General features: G+C 33.0%; 1 protein-coding gene across 3 annotated transcripts; it reads right to left on the bottom strand.

Annotated features, from left to right (window-relative positions):
* Positions 1 to 1,252: 1,252 nt before the first annotated feature.
* On the bottom strand, positions 1,253 to 10,377 carry LOC133804279 (clathrin heavy chain 2-like). 3 transcript variants are annotated; one of them, XR_009878399.1, is made up of 8 exons: positions 9,893 to 10,375; positions 9,582 to 9,669; positions 5,892 to 5,990; positions 5,669 to 5,777; positions 5,398 to 5,502; positions 4,731 to 4,928; positions 2,621 to 2,723; positions 1,255 to 1,496 (listed from the first exon to the last, which is right to left on the bottom strand). XR_009878399.1 is itself a non-coding variant. In XM_062242432.1 (7 exons), exons 5-7 carry the CDS (start codon positions 5,467 to 5,469, stop codon positions 2,628 to 2,630), a joined length of 366 nt encoding a protein of 121 aa, XP_062098416.1. In that variant the 5' UTR covers positions 5,470 to 5,502; positions 5,669 to 5,777; positions 5,892 to 5,990; positions 9,582 to 9,669; positions 9,893 to 10,375; the 3' UTR covers positions 2,620 to 2,627. The 3 variants fall into 3 exon arrangements, 1 of the variants encoding a protein (XP_062098416.1); XR_009878401.1 differs by lacking the exon at positions 5,669 to 5,777 and having other exon boundaries at positions 1,253 to 1,496; positions 9,893 to 10,377; XM_062242432.1 differs by lacking the exon at positions 1,255 to 1,496 and having other exon boundaries at positions 2,620 to 2,723.
* Between the last annotated feature and the right edge of the window lie 5,179 nt (positions 10,378 to 15,556).

Raw genomic sequence — 15,556 nt, 5'->3', positions numbered from 1 at the left:
CCCAAGTGTTTATAAAGCTTAAGACGATAAAGCTTTTATTCCCCAAAACCCAAATGTATCACTCTATAGAAATCCTAGCAGCTTGAAGGCTTTGAACACAGCTTGAAGAATAAAGAAAATGGCTGAGCACTAGTACCTATTTATAGATTTTGAGGAGTGAAACTATCCTATTCAAAAAAATACTTAAGTCCTTAAATAAACATGATTACGACAAGTGTCATGCTCTTAGTGGTTCTGGAAGATTCTAGAGTTTCTAGAACTTTCTTTTATAATTAAATCCTTAAATAAACATGATTATGACAAGTGTCATACTCTTAGTGGTTCTGGAAGATTCTAGAGTTTCTAGAACTTTCTTTTATAATTAAATCCTTAAATAAACATGATTATGACAAGTGTCATGCTCTTAGTGGTTCTGGAAAGTTCTAGAGTTTCTAGATCTTTCTTTTTTTTTTTTTAAAATACTTAATTTCATTCTAACTATAATCTAAATTTAAATCTGAATAAAATAGAATCCTAACTTCTAACTTCCTAAATCTCGTAACTCTAAACTCACCTGTAGTAAAATCAACATAACTAGAGCTGTAAGATTCGATTTATACCATCTTTATACCGTTAGAAAACTAATTCAATTATATACAACTTTCTAGAAATAATATTTTTTTAAATTCATAACATAACTGGGTCAAAAATAGGTCAAAATTTACAATACCCACTACAAGAAAAAATGCTTTTAATAACAACAAAAATGTGTTATCAAAACATACCAGAACACTTTTTGATGTGTTAAGACCGACTATGTAATCCTAGGTCAAGGTACTTCACATAACACTTTATCATTGTTATACAGATGTGCTATTATACTGTCAACGATAACACACTTTCTGTGTTATTTTAATAAATAGATAAGTGTTTAATTATATTATTTATAGTCGATTATATAACACATTTTAATACTTATAAATTTGTGTTATACTACACTTTAGTATAACACATTTTTTTTGTTATACTACACTTTAGTATAACACATTATTTGTGTTATATAATGAAGTTTGCATAACAAAATTCTTTACATATTAAGTGTTATTGTAATAGATATTATAACACAATTATCATATTATTTTAATATTTAGATAAGTTTAAATTCTCATTATATATTCATTTATATAACACTAATTTATTCTATTATATTTTAATTTTTTTTATATAATTAAAATTAACTTCCTAATATATACTAGCATCATCAAATGAACTTGATTTTCAAATAACAAGAAGTAAAAACATTCAACATTGTATTAACAATCCACAAATTAGTTTAAAACATTCAACACTGTCATCAACAACAAAATGTTCTTTAAGTATTCAAGTAGTCTTAAATATTCAACATATTGAAAAGTTACTACTTTCAGCACAAAATATTCTACAGCTGCCCAACACAAAGCCTTCAAAATTAAGTATCCTTTTCTCCTCCAATTGATTGAGAAAGAGACATTTTTCTCCTGCAATAGCAAATAAAAGGTAAGGTATATGCTTAAAAAAATTAAATAATATGAATCAAATAATAAAATTGTATACAATATAAGACCTAAGCAAGCAATACCAGGTGAACATACTTCAAAATTCAAAATACTGCTATCACACAGTGAATAGATACATATTACAGTAAACAAACATTAACATTTTCAGGTTAAAGGGGCCTCAATTTCACCCTAAAGACATCTCTGGTCCAGGTGCTTAATTACTGAGACAACATGTTACAAGTTTGGGAGATTTGAGTTACAAAAGCATTTAGAATGATACTATTATTTCTAGGGTAGATCCATCGAATCTCATATCTCATTTAAAGGAGAGGTGTAATAGAATATGGAGCTCAAACAGGTACTAAACTCTAGATCTTAAGTTATTTGGGCACTAACAAGTAATTACAAAATAGTGATACATATTCGCAGAGGATGTTATTTCAAAAAGATGGATTTGGCATAGTTATTTTGTGTTATAAATCAGTCTTTTTGACCCTATATAGGATAGACCAGACCCTAGCTCCTTTAAATTTGTTCTAATCAAGTTTACAAATCTATAAGTGATGATCTCCAATGAAGAACATCTCATTTAGTCAAAGACATGCCTAAGATACAAGTTTGAACCTTGTCTTTTTAAAGTATAGGAGATAAATGAAGCTAGAATAGTTTAATTCTATGATACCATATTATGAAAGAAAATGAAATTGTATTGAATTGAATTGAATGAATATAGAATACAAGTGGTACCAATATATACATGCCACATAGAAGAATCAAGAAAAGTAAGATACAATTCTATTCTTAAATAAACTATCTGTTTCAACTAATTTAGGCATATAAGGTCCAGTACTAAGCTCAAAATTACTCTCAATAACTTAACTAAATTAACTGATTTAACTAAATTATATATATAAGGTCTAGTGCTAAGATTAAAGTATGTGCTATACTTACTAATGGTGACTTTGTATTGAACAGGCATTACAGTCTCAGACCCCAAATGAAACTCTAAAAGCTCCAAGCCAGAGTATAAACAGTCAACTAGAAAAAATTGAAGAAAGACATTTTCCCAAGTTAACAATTAGAAAAGGAATATTATTATATACCAGCCAGTTATCCATGAAGCAAATGGTGACCATTTTGGGCCAGCAAGCTTGGTGCTCCAATAGTAGACACCCCCAGAAGTAGAAGCAGATCAGAAGCTAGATACTAAAAATCAAACACAAAATAAGACAAAAAATCTTTCAGATCAAACCACTATATTCACTCAAACATATAGAAAAACATAAACAAAATAAAAGAGAGAATTGGTAACTAACACCTAGCTGGGCATAACTGTGATTAAATTAGCTTTTAGCTAACTAGTACAAGCCATCCCTTAGGTGCCTAAACTCACAACCAGTTAAGTCTATCAATCTCACAGTGTCTATACATGCAATTTATGCCATGAAATAGTCCCAAACAGACGAGACAATAACAAGCTAATAACAATATATATACCAAATGTAAATAGAAATTCTTATTTCTTCAAAGTAATCAGACTATAGAAAATCAATAGGCACAAAGATGTACATATATATTTATAGAAGCTAAACCCACAAAGGATAAGAAATTAAATTAAAAGCAAGAGAACAAGTGTAATTAAATTATAGCCCCTGCCAATTGTCTCAATTCATTTAGCATCAAATGCAACTTCAACATTTGACTTTCATAACCCACACTTAATATACATAATTAGTATTTGGTAATTATACAAAACCAACCAAAAGAAAATTAAAAAAATGCATTTAATTAATACATAAATTTCAATGTGTTCCTGTGAGTATTGATTATTTGGTCTGATACATGTGTTGATACGTTCCCCACTAAAGTTATATACTATAGCTAATAGAGATTTTCAATAGCTTTTCTTCAAAGTTTTAACCTTTTTTTTCCTACTTTCTAACGTAGAAAACATATATCTAATTAAAAACACACACATATATATATCTAACCAAAAACATATATACATATAATTTATTTGATCTTTTTTTATTATAATTACATCGATCATAGAAAACACAGTAAGCAGTGCATAGTTTTTTGTTGTTTAAGTGACAATTACTTCACTTTGTTGTAGTGATTATCTACACTTCATTGTTAAATTATGTAGTTTTAAAAAAAATGCATATCTAGTATCACACACAGAAACCAACATTTAATTCAAAACTCAACCATTTGTTTTTCCTCAATAACCAAAAGCTCATCATGTGGAAATCCATAACAGACAAAAAGCTAGAAATCCTAAGTAGCTAACCATGGCCAATAGGCCCATTACCAACACTAAATATAAACATACCAAAGATTCTCATAAAAAATCACTAAATTTTGTTAAGTTATCAAGTCTATCACTAACCTAAACTATTACTGGATCCCATATTTCAAAAAAACAATTTTGAGTTTAGTAAACATTGTTTATAATTAGTCATCCAACATAAAAGTTGAAAATTGCAGCAGTGAAAGAAGCTATAAAAATAGAGGAAACCAAAGCACATGCATATCTAGAATTATCAAAGGAAGTACAAGATCAGAAGCAAACCTAAATGTACCATCAGAAGCAAGAGAAATGGTAGACATAACAACATCAATAAAACTAGAAGCAGAACAAAACAAGTCTGGCTTTCCTTTTCTAGCTAATTACTGCAACAAACTACAACACCAACACAAACCAGCCAAAAAATACATGTTGCGAGCATGAATTTGAGAGAGTTAAAAAAACCATTAATAAACACAAGAAAATGGTTCAGTTTTTCCCGTACCCAATGTTGAAAATATAATAACAGTACTTACCAATTTAAAATCAAATCCCAAATCCAAATGATAATTTAGATTCTTTGAGAATTATCATCAAATGCCTGGTATGCAACATTTTCATATGCACTTTCTTTTCAGATACCAAAAAACATAGCAGAAATAAAATCACTACTAAGATACCAAAATGAATTAAAAAAAAAACGGAAGGTTGAGAAGATGAGATTTTCAGATAACCAATACTAGACTAGTTAGAATCTCACATCCATTACTGGAGGAAAAAGCCTAAATAATTAAATAATTAAAAAGAAACTAAGATATACCATAAAAAACATGACACATGCATTATTTGAAGTAAACAACTAAATTATTGCCAAGAGAAAAGAAACACAGGACTGCGTAATTAACAAATTCCATAATACTAACCTTCACAAGATCTCCTAGCTCCTCGCTGCATTCTAATTTGTCTTCTCCTAGCCAATTTTCCAAAAAATTATTCTTGTTCTGGTTCACAACAAGACGCGATAGTTCCAATGACTCGAAAGCATTAAGCTTTCCTCTAGTCAAGAGAGTACCAAAATACTGCAAAAGGGGTGGTGTTTGCCCAGTTTGTACAGGAACACTCTGCAACAATAAGAATAAGAATTAATTACTAATCGTAAAGGTTCAGCATAACTTAAAAGTACTGTATGCCATAAAAAGGATGTGTGAACTTGTATCTGTTGTTAAGCCAATAATAACCAATTCCACTTCTATTTGAGCTTCCTGATACTGTCTTTCTCCAAGTAATTGATTGGTACTTTTATCTCAATTAGGTTCATAAATTTCCAATTGTTTAAAAATTATAGAAACAACCATTTGAAATTGGTCTCCGATCCGTAGCCCTCTAAACAATGGGAAATAGCCATTTTGACAGGCATCCCATAGTAACAAACTGCCACAATATGGAATGCCACGTTCTATATCATTGACAGAGAGTTTGTCTATTATACAGTCTACACAACCTGAATTTGAGAATTACTTTAAATCTACATAGTAAAAAGTTACAGAATAACTTGACACCAACATGACAACAAAAGCAAAGTGGAAAAACCTGAAATTTGGCAACTGTATCAGGAGTACGAAGAATTCCTTGTGGAGACTCAGCAGCTTCTTTATACTTCATTTGCGCAAACAGTTCTTGCAATCGCTGGACAACCTGAAATCATTCATGGAATATTAATTTGTGATGAACCAACAAAAGGATGTAAAAATTATTCATCAAGGCAGAAAGAAAGGAATAAATTTCTGATTAAGATTCTAGACCTATCAAACATTTTTGTCTTTTTTAATAAAGGGGGTGAATTAAATAATACTAAGCTAACCTGGTTGGGCACCAAGATCTATAACATGCAACTTTGATGCAATTTGGCCAGCATTAAAAGTCTTTGTTGCAAAGGAAATGAGAGTAGAAGGATTCTCATTCCCTGGAACCTTTATAAATTCGACAATCAATCAACAAATATGCATATATGATATGCATACCAAGTGCGATAAAAAACAAGAGAATTAATAGAGATAAAGAGAGGGAGAAGTTAATTTACACACTTTAAATTGTGCAAAAGCAGCAGCATGAGCTTCCAGAGCTTGACTTCTCTATTGTTCCACTAAAAATAGTTGCATATTCCCTTTGACCAGATTTTGCCTCTACAAACAGAGTAGAGAAATAAATCAAGTACAAGAAATATGACAATTAAAGATCAGAGTCTGCCAATCAATCAATAAGGTATTAAAGCATGTAACAGGAAAATTCAAAAGGACCATTTGGACAAGGCTCTCTGGCACTAACTAGTTACAGGAGAAGCATTCCCTTCTATTCCAACTACATGGATTACATCATTACAAATGTAACATATATATACCAAGATCATCAAATATATTGGATTGATGAAAATTGAAGTTATGATCACATGTTTGACTCTGCAGAATCAAGAAATAAGTAAAAAAGAACACCATAAAAGAAAAGTCCCATCCTCCAGCAAAAAAAAAAAAAAAGGAGAACCCACATCATTTTTCTTTTTAACGAAACTTGTATTAATGAAAAAACACGTAGATATGAGTTGCAAAGAGAAGCCACCTCATATATACACATACCAATCATTAACCAATAAACTAATCTTATAACAATGAAATAGTACAACTTCGAATAAATAAACAAATCTATGCTATCTCCATCAGAAAAAGGGAACAGATATCAATGCCAATAACATGTTATGGTTACAAATTGTTTAAAGTTGATTGTTTCTCAAATCATCCCAAGAAGGGAGAATTTTAACTGTAGTTTTAATAAAACATTTTGCAATTGAAATAGCCAATTGGCTTCTTGCTAGAAATCATAGAGAGATAATTTGAAGAAAAAATTGCTCATGAAACATTACCCATGGCTGGCTAAAGCATAAACAGGTTAAAAAGCAAGGCAAAAACATATATATTAGCATTGATTCTCTATACAAAAAGCATGGGATTTCCATAAATAATGAAAGTAAGAGATCTCAATTCCCAACTAGAAAATCAAAGCTGAAATATACCAACTAGAATGGGAAGCAAGGAGGATTTTTTTAAAGATGTTTAGGTAGGAACACAAGTCCTTGGCAACCTAGTAAATTTCAACTTAGTATCAAGATGATAATTAGAAAAGTTTTTGGTCACAACAAACCAAGTATTAATGATACAATAAGAAATATTACTAACTATCCCTATTGAAAATAGAACATAGAACTATTGATTGGCATTTCTTTCAAAAAATTTAAGTTTTGTAACTTTGTACAGTTTTGAGTTAAGCTATTTTGTTGAAAGGAGAATCAAAATATAATTTATCAGTCACTTTTTCTGTACAGAATGAAATTTCATTTACTGAGACTGTCAAGCAAGAACACAAAATCAAAAAGAAAAAAAAAATATAAAAGCCATCCATAAGAGTGCCAATGTAGAACATAAAACAATGATTACCATGTCAAGAAAAACTAATTGAATACTTTTCACACATCTAAATTCAAAAGGGAGATAGGGGCATTGGGAAGAAGATTAAATGCTTTAATTCAATGGACCATTCATATACCAAACCACATTGGAACATTAAGAGGTTTAAGTTCTGGTTTAGAGTTTCAAAATCATGTCTTGTAACTCATCTTGCAAGGAATTAATATATCCAAATGATTAAACAACTGAACTTTTTGCAGGTGATTTCATTTCTAAAATTTCTTTTAGGTGGTTTTCGAAGAGAAACTTACTTCAACTCCTTCATTCATAGCACTCACAACTGATGCATACTTGCATCGAAGAAATTTCAACTATAAGAAAATCCAAAAGTACCACTAATGCACTTTTATTTTATACTAAATAAGCCATTTGTTAATAAGCATCATCTTAAATCGACTATATATGAATAAGAGCAAAAATATAAGAGAAAATATTAGGCCAAATGTGACTTGAAGTAAATCAGCAAAAGCAACAAGAATGAATACAATAACACATTTTTAATAGAGTTATTTTATTGTGTTATGGAAAGTAGACTTTCTTGTAGTTAAAAGCAAACCAAGTTAGTCTCAAATTATAAAATATCCATGCTTTGTTGGAGAACTATAAAATTATTTATATGAAGTTTTTAGTGACGTTCCCTTCCCAGTGACTTTTTGTTATTTTGTTTCTAATTAGTTCATTTATTTTGAATAAAAAATGAGCCTAATACTTCCTTCTGTGTGAGTTTTTTTGGAGGTGTAATAGGTACCAAAATTATCCAATAAAAAACATAGAATTTTGTTAAGAAGTTAACTAGAACAACTACTTACTTATTATCTACTGTATTTGAAATTTAATTACTTGATGCTCAAACAATTGAGTACATAATTAGAGCTGAAGGACAATTGTAATAATTGAGTACATAATTAATCAACTTTTTAATTAATGTGGTGAGACTTTATAAAAATTAATTACAGAGAATAATTGAATCAACAAAAAATATATATTATATGCAAATTAAATAATGTACGTGTAGTGGCTTCTTTTATTTTATTTTTGTTTGTTTGAGAAATGTAGTGGCTTCTTTATTATGTACATTAAAAAAGACAACTTGCAAATTACTAGAACACCTGCACTAGAAACCAACAACACAAACTACAATTCATAAACTAAAAAACACAGGAAATGAGAGAGAAACAACTACTACCAGAATAGACTAAGCATTGTAATCATTGACGTTCTTATTGTCCCAATCCACTGAACCAGAAAAATACCACTTTTTTTAGCATACTCACAAACATGCTTTGGATTAAAAAAAACACTTTGGATTAAAAAAGCTTTGGGCATTTATGTTTGTTTTGTTTAAAAATTATCTGAAATCCCACAAAATTTTCACTACTCTCATTTTTTTCCTTCTTCATTTTCAAATATGTCTTCTCTCTCTCTCTCAAAAAAGAAAAAAAAAAAGAGAACTCTAGGCAAAGAACACCCATACTGCTTTTGTCTGTGTACCCAACCAAATCAACCAGGACTTGTTAAAGACAAGGAAAATTCCTAAATCTCAACAGAATTGCAAGACCAAATGTAGGAGTTTTTTTTTTATATTAACTGAACTTGAAGATGAGAAGAAAACCGTGGGATTAGCAATAAAAGGCTCAGAGCTAAATCATGTTCACTCATTACTAAATCAAGTAGACTTGAAAAGAAAAGCTCAAAATAATGAATCTCCTTTACTCTATTCCAAATAACAGAGGTATGTTTTAGATAATGTGTATTTTAGGAACTAATTGATTACCATAAAAACAGAGCAATTACACTAAGAGACAAAAGGATTTGAATCATATCCTTGATCATGGGAGCTTTAATTTTTTTTCTACGAAATAACAATTAAACAAAGAAACATTGTTAATTACTATTTTAAAACGTATATTGTTCACTGAGACTATGCATCTTTTCTATCTCCTCTACCTTTTCTCTGTCTCAAGACTTATATTATTAGCCTAGAAATATATAGCTCACCCTCTAAAACTATCTTGAATACTTCATTAAACCAAAGGGCTCATACACCATATTCTATCTGTCCAAGTTCATAATGTGTATATAGTTTCTTTGCATCATTTTGTCATACACTTGTGGGGCATTGACCATTAGTTCAAGAGTAACATAGACCAAAGTTACCTTACAATACCATGAACCTCAATACAAACAAACATTCCAAAAACTAACCCAGAACTTTTTCAAAGAAGCAAAGGATAATAGATATAAGGCAAGAAAACCTACCTCTGGAACCAGAGCAGAGGAGACCGACGGCAGATTAGCGGCGGCGTGCAGTGTCAACAATCGTTCGGGTGCCTTGGGTTCAATATCACTGTATTGTTAAAAAATTAGAAATTCGGGTGAGAAGAAACAACACTTGTAATACTGCTACTGAACAAAAACCATTTTAGAATTTTTTTTTTTTTTTGGGTTATTGGGGGAAAAAGATATGAAAGCAAGGTGGGATATTTGAGGGATCAGACACAAATATTGCTATATCCATTCGTATTATAAAATACATGCTACAAGAACACCTAAAATACAAACAACAGTACCTCACTGGACCGAGAAGCAGAGATGGCTTGAGCTGAGCAATGGCGATGGAGAAACTCGATGGTGTAGAAGCCGAGCTGGGATTTTACAGGTCTTCCCTGGGAGGGGATTGGTGCAAGGCTTAGGGAAGGAGAGGAGAAGAAAAGGGTCTACGTGGCTGAACTGGTATTAAGGTGTGATATATAGACAAACTGGGCAGTACACAAATAATCTCATGAAACAAGATATTTGTTTGGGTTTGGTCCCTTTATCGTCATCTCATCACCCTTCCTAGAATCTATGTTTACCAGTACTAGAAATGGAGATTCTATTTTTGTTAAGGGGTAGTGGTGAGAGAACGAAGGCATACAAGATTTCTAGGGCTTCAGAGAGAGATTGAAAATTTTTAGAGAGACATAAATTTGGGTAAAGAAAAAAAAAGTAAAGCTTATCAGTAGCGTAAAGAGGGAAAAATAGAAAAAAATAGCACAAACTCCCAAAATTTTAAGTGTCCCACCCATAATTTCATTCCCACATAATATAATACTTTTTTAATAGTATTATATTCTACTGTTGTAGTAAGCCTATTCTGTTGTAGTGACCCTAAAGTTACAAAAAATCTATTTAATTATCTAAATAACAACCTAATCCAGAAATATCTAAACTAACCATAAAATAAAAAACTCTAATTCCCTAGGCTGACTTCGAATTTGCTAAGCCCAAAATCTTATTGGGCTTTTGGGCTTTAAGTAGACTCGATCCATAACACTTTTTAATAATATCATAATTAATTTGTTCTTATGAAATCACCCCATTTTCCACAAACAAGACTACTAATATCATAAACCTATACTATACTATAATAATCATAACTACTAAAAAAAATTAAACCTTATGTTATAATTAATATTTCTAAACTATAGGTTAAACTTATAAAATCCATAACTATTGCTACGAGTGTCCTACTAAGTCCCGGTTGGAACCAAAATCCATGAAATCTAAAATACTACAAACTACTACTAACTATCTAGCTAGCTAAGTAAACATTCTGGGACTCTACAATCATACCATCATATCCTTCCCCGAGGGTAAGGATACACCACATACATTTTCCATAGGCTCAGGCTTCCTTTCTATCATTTCAAAATAAGATGCAGCAATAAAAAAAATGTGATGCACCAATGTCCATCAATACATATGCTGAGTTATTAGCCACAGGAAGCTAACCTGACACCAAGTCGGAAGTCCCAACTCTTTTATCACCCTAGGTGAATACATAAACTCGTGGTTTAGCTCCAATTTACTTTGGTAGGTCTTTCCCCTCATTCTGACAAAGATTCAGATAGTGCCTGGAGAAATGCTCAGGTTTTCCACAGGTGAAGTAATTACCATTGTTACACTCGCCTGGATGGCGCCGGTTACATTTGTTACAGTGTGGCCAATAATTATGCTCTAACCCTGGTTTATTGAAATTTGAACTTCAAATTTGCAGATCCATTCTTCGTTTGTTATTCCCACTATTGGGAAATCTAGAGCTTCCTTGAGTATTAGTCTTCCCCATACTTCGATTGCCTCTAGATGCAAACCTCCCAGAAAGTCTGCTCTGGTTGTTCGAGTATCTTCCTCGATCATTTGGAACATATGCTCATTCTTCAGCTCTGTGGGGCTCCTTCTTTTCTTGTACTAACCAGGATTCTTGGCATATTTCTCGCTCTACGACTTCATCATAAGTATCCAAGCTGGTCTTCCCGGTATCCACGAACTGAGTTATTTCTATTTTCAACCCCTTCATGAATTTGCGTACCCGATTTGCTTCAGTGTGTACCAGATCCGGAGCAAGTCTTGAGAGTTGGTAAAACTTGCACACGTACTCCCATACGTTAGATGACCCTTGGACTAGGTTGGCAAACTTAATCACCTTATGATCTATCACTGTCCAGTTGTAGTACTTGGCATTGAATAGGGTCCGGAATTCTGCCCATTCCATCTATGCAACGTCACGCCCCTTCCTAGCAATATCCCACCAGATGCGGGTGTCCTTCCTCAACATATACACAACACAGATTATCTCTTCCCTCTCAGTAGCCGCCACAAAATCAAAGATTCTCTCCAGCATGCTGACTCATTCTTCTGCCACCAGAGTGTTCGAAGTTCCTTTGAATATGAGTTAGTTTTGCCTGCTAAACTGTTCTGAGATCAATTTCGGTTGTTTTATTCTAGATGCGTCATCTGGTGGATTTGCTCCCACCAGTGGGTCTTCTTGCGCTAGGAATTCCTGTTGTTTGGGAACGTCTTCCCGGGTGCTGGGGGTGCGAGGTTGTGTGGCGCTTCCGGAATTCCTGTTGTTCGGGAACATCTTCTCACATTCTATTTAGGCACAGTCCTTCTAAAATCCTCTATCTGAGTTGCCAAATTGGGTTCCGGCTGTACCCTTTGTCCTCAGCCTCAACCCCACCCTCTGCATCGACCACGATCTGCCTCTTGGTCAACGGCTGCTCCCTTGGCTGGGTCTGGTGGGTTAACAGCTCGATCTCCCCTGGCTCGGGTGTTAGGCACCATTTCAAATTTCTATACAAAAATGTATAGTAGGGAAGAATACTAACCTAGCATTAAATGAGCATACATGTTTTGCTCGTACACAATAAAGAAGAACCATAACGATTCAACTCAAAGTAGGTAGTCACAACATTCAGGGCTATAACCTAGCAATGCAAAATGATCATGATCGATCATGCCATACAGTTTTAGTTAGTAGAATGATAAATACAAAAGAGAAGAGAACCCTAGCTACACGTCAAGTTTCTACATCTGCCTGCTAGAACAATTCAAATTTTTTTTTACAAATTAGTAGGTTTTCAAAGTCTTTAAAAAAGTATCAACAAGACTTTCACAGCAAAACCTAATCTACCATATCCATCAGTATATCTAGCTCCATGTTGGAATCCTTGCCAGTCTACTCGGGATCCTCCTCGTGATCTACTGCCTTGCCTCGAGGTATGCTATCAACCACGGAGATTGGCCATTCCATGAACCAACGCTAGCTCGATCTACATACGAAATTTATCCAACGTGTCGCGAACCAACCACCAACATCTATGATGAAACCATATCTGTGTCGAGCCTCTCAGAAAAGTGCTAGCATATCACACTCTCCGTTGCTCGGGTGTGTTGGCCCTATTAAAGACCTCTGTCGTGTAATACGTCCATTTCCAAATGACACGTCAATGTCGTTGATCATACTCGAAGCAATGAGGATTCTCATTGTTAAATAGTCTATGGTAATCGACCCTAGGTGTAGGGATCATGGGTACGTTCCCTGTCACTAGGTCACCTGTCTCAGGTATATCGGCCATAACCTAAAATTTATAGAATTGAGGTAAATAGAAGAAAATAAGGAAATAGATATGAAAAGACCATACTTATAGTGAGTGTCGGTCTACCTTGCAGAATGTACATGTGGGGTTTTCTACAAAATTGGCTCAACTCGAGATATGATACTACTTGTAACGATCCTCAAACATACAAGATCAAAACATGCAGAAATCTAAACTTTTAAAAATCCATATAAAAAAACTTTTAAAAAGATCGTGTGCGCACACTTTTAGTTTAGCAAACAGAAATACAACTTCTCTTCCACAAAGTTATAACAAACCAGTTATCCCAAAAGAAATAACAAACTTCCAGCTTTTTCTTTTCAAAATGGGGATCCACAAAAAACCTCCCCAGGTCAGGCCACATGTACATATCCGCAAGCAGACTCCGGCGCTCACTGCTCCACTTTGCTTTTGCTCTTCCCTACAACATGAAACAAATAGGTAAGCGAAAACGCTTAGTAAGAATAGCCTTGCACACAAATATACTAAACCCAGTAACATCTTGACCTAAGATAGTTATCACTACCGGTCATTAGGGTATTGGATAAATTCCAACCCTATCATACAATTCTCAAACAATAGCCAAATCAAAATCAAGTACATTGATTGTACCTAACAAACAATGTTACACATATCATGATAACCTACACTCAGAAAATCCCAGAACATTTAAGATATATAACACATATCATAACTAATCAATAGATTAACAACAAGGGATCTGGGCCTAAACCCGGTTCCAAAATTTTATGTCCTGGCTCCAACCCGGACTATATTACCATTGTCCTGACTCCAACCCAGACTATATATTTACCATGTCCTAGCTCCAACCCGGACTATATTTCTACCATGTCCTGGCTCCAACCATGACCATATTACCATTGTTCTGGCTCCAACCCAGATTATATACTTACCATGTCCTGCCTCCAACCCGGACTATATTACCATTGTCCTTGCTCTAACTCGGAATATATATTTATAATGTCCTGGCTCCAACCCGGACAGTATTATAACAAGGTTCTAGCTCCCACCCAAACTCACTTACCATTAAGTCGCAGAATGCATAAGACTGTGGTCTTGACGACCAAAACAAAGCTAGTGTAATCTACTATTACAAGCACACACTAGTATATTCATGTTGTAGCCAAGAAAGAGAAAGGCTAACTTACTTGGAGTCCTTAGTTCCCAAATGGATCTTTAACACCGCTATTCATTTTCCCTTTTGCGGTTATCGTAATTAATATAGTTTTTTTGAATTAAACTATGACATACTCTTATAGCAAATATTCTATGATGGCTACATGGAATAAAGACCGGATTTTGTTTCAGTCTTTGTAGTAACATGAGAAAATTGATCTCACCGCAACACGCTCTCCGTGTCATGCATCTTAATATTCTTTAACTAGATAACTCCCTTATCGGATGGCTTGTATTTTGGTTTTTGGAAATAAGAGTTCTACTCAGCTCCTATCTTTAGAAAAATACCAACTTGTCATCCTCTTACAAAAGTTTACCTTTTCTATCATTTACCAAAATACCACTTTTTGACCATATACAAATACTATATGACAATGTTATTCCATTCTCTTAAAGATTCTACAAAACCCAACTCCCATTCTTACCATTTTTATCTATAACCTAGGATCTCTTTTTACGTTATTTTTTAAAAGAAGGGCAATTGGACCCTTAACTTAAAAATGGTAAAAATCAACTTTTAAATTAACTCATGCAGATTTGGAATTGGTTAAGTCTCCAAATCCTTAGTTATATTTGAAAAGGATTATTTATTCTCATTTCAAAAACTTTACTTCCACTATTTTATTTTAAGTGGTAAAGTCTCCTTTTTAAACTCTTTCCCTAAGTTGAGTTTTAGGCAAAACCCTTAAACTATTGTTCACATATTCTGTGTCATATGGATGGGAACTAGGTGAAAGCCTCACGTCAAAAATTGTTGTAGGTTAAGAGAACTAACCTCCTAAAAAAATTTGTGAATGTTCAAAATTACTACTTTTCAGTTTCTAGGGAAAATTAGAAAAATAATTTATCTTAAACCATGACACATTTTTCTATTAAATTTTACAGGAGCCTTTATACACACTGCAACAGATTCCCTTCAAAATTTCATAATTTCTGGGATGGCAAAACCCATTCAAATATTTAAAGCAATACTGCCCAGATGTTTTTCCCCCGATTTTAATGTAAGTTTGAAAATTTATTTCTCTTACACCATACCTCAATTTAATGTCTACGTTACCTTCCTAAATTTTTTTATAATTTTCGGAATTATAAAACTCATCCGAATGTTTAAATACA

Source organism: Humulus lupulus, chromosome 1 (genome assembly GCF_963169125.1).
Source record: "Humulus lupulus chromosome 1, drHumLupu1.1, whole genome shotgun sequence".
In the NCBI taxonomy this organism is placed as follows: domain Eukaryota; kingdom Viridiplantae; phylum Streptophyta; class Magnoliopsida; order Rosales; family Cannabaceae; genus Humulus; species Humulus lupulus.
Note: the sequence above shows the minus strand (reverse complement) of the source record. Positions and strands in the feature narration are given on the sequence as shown.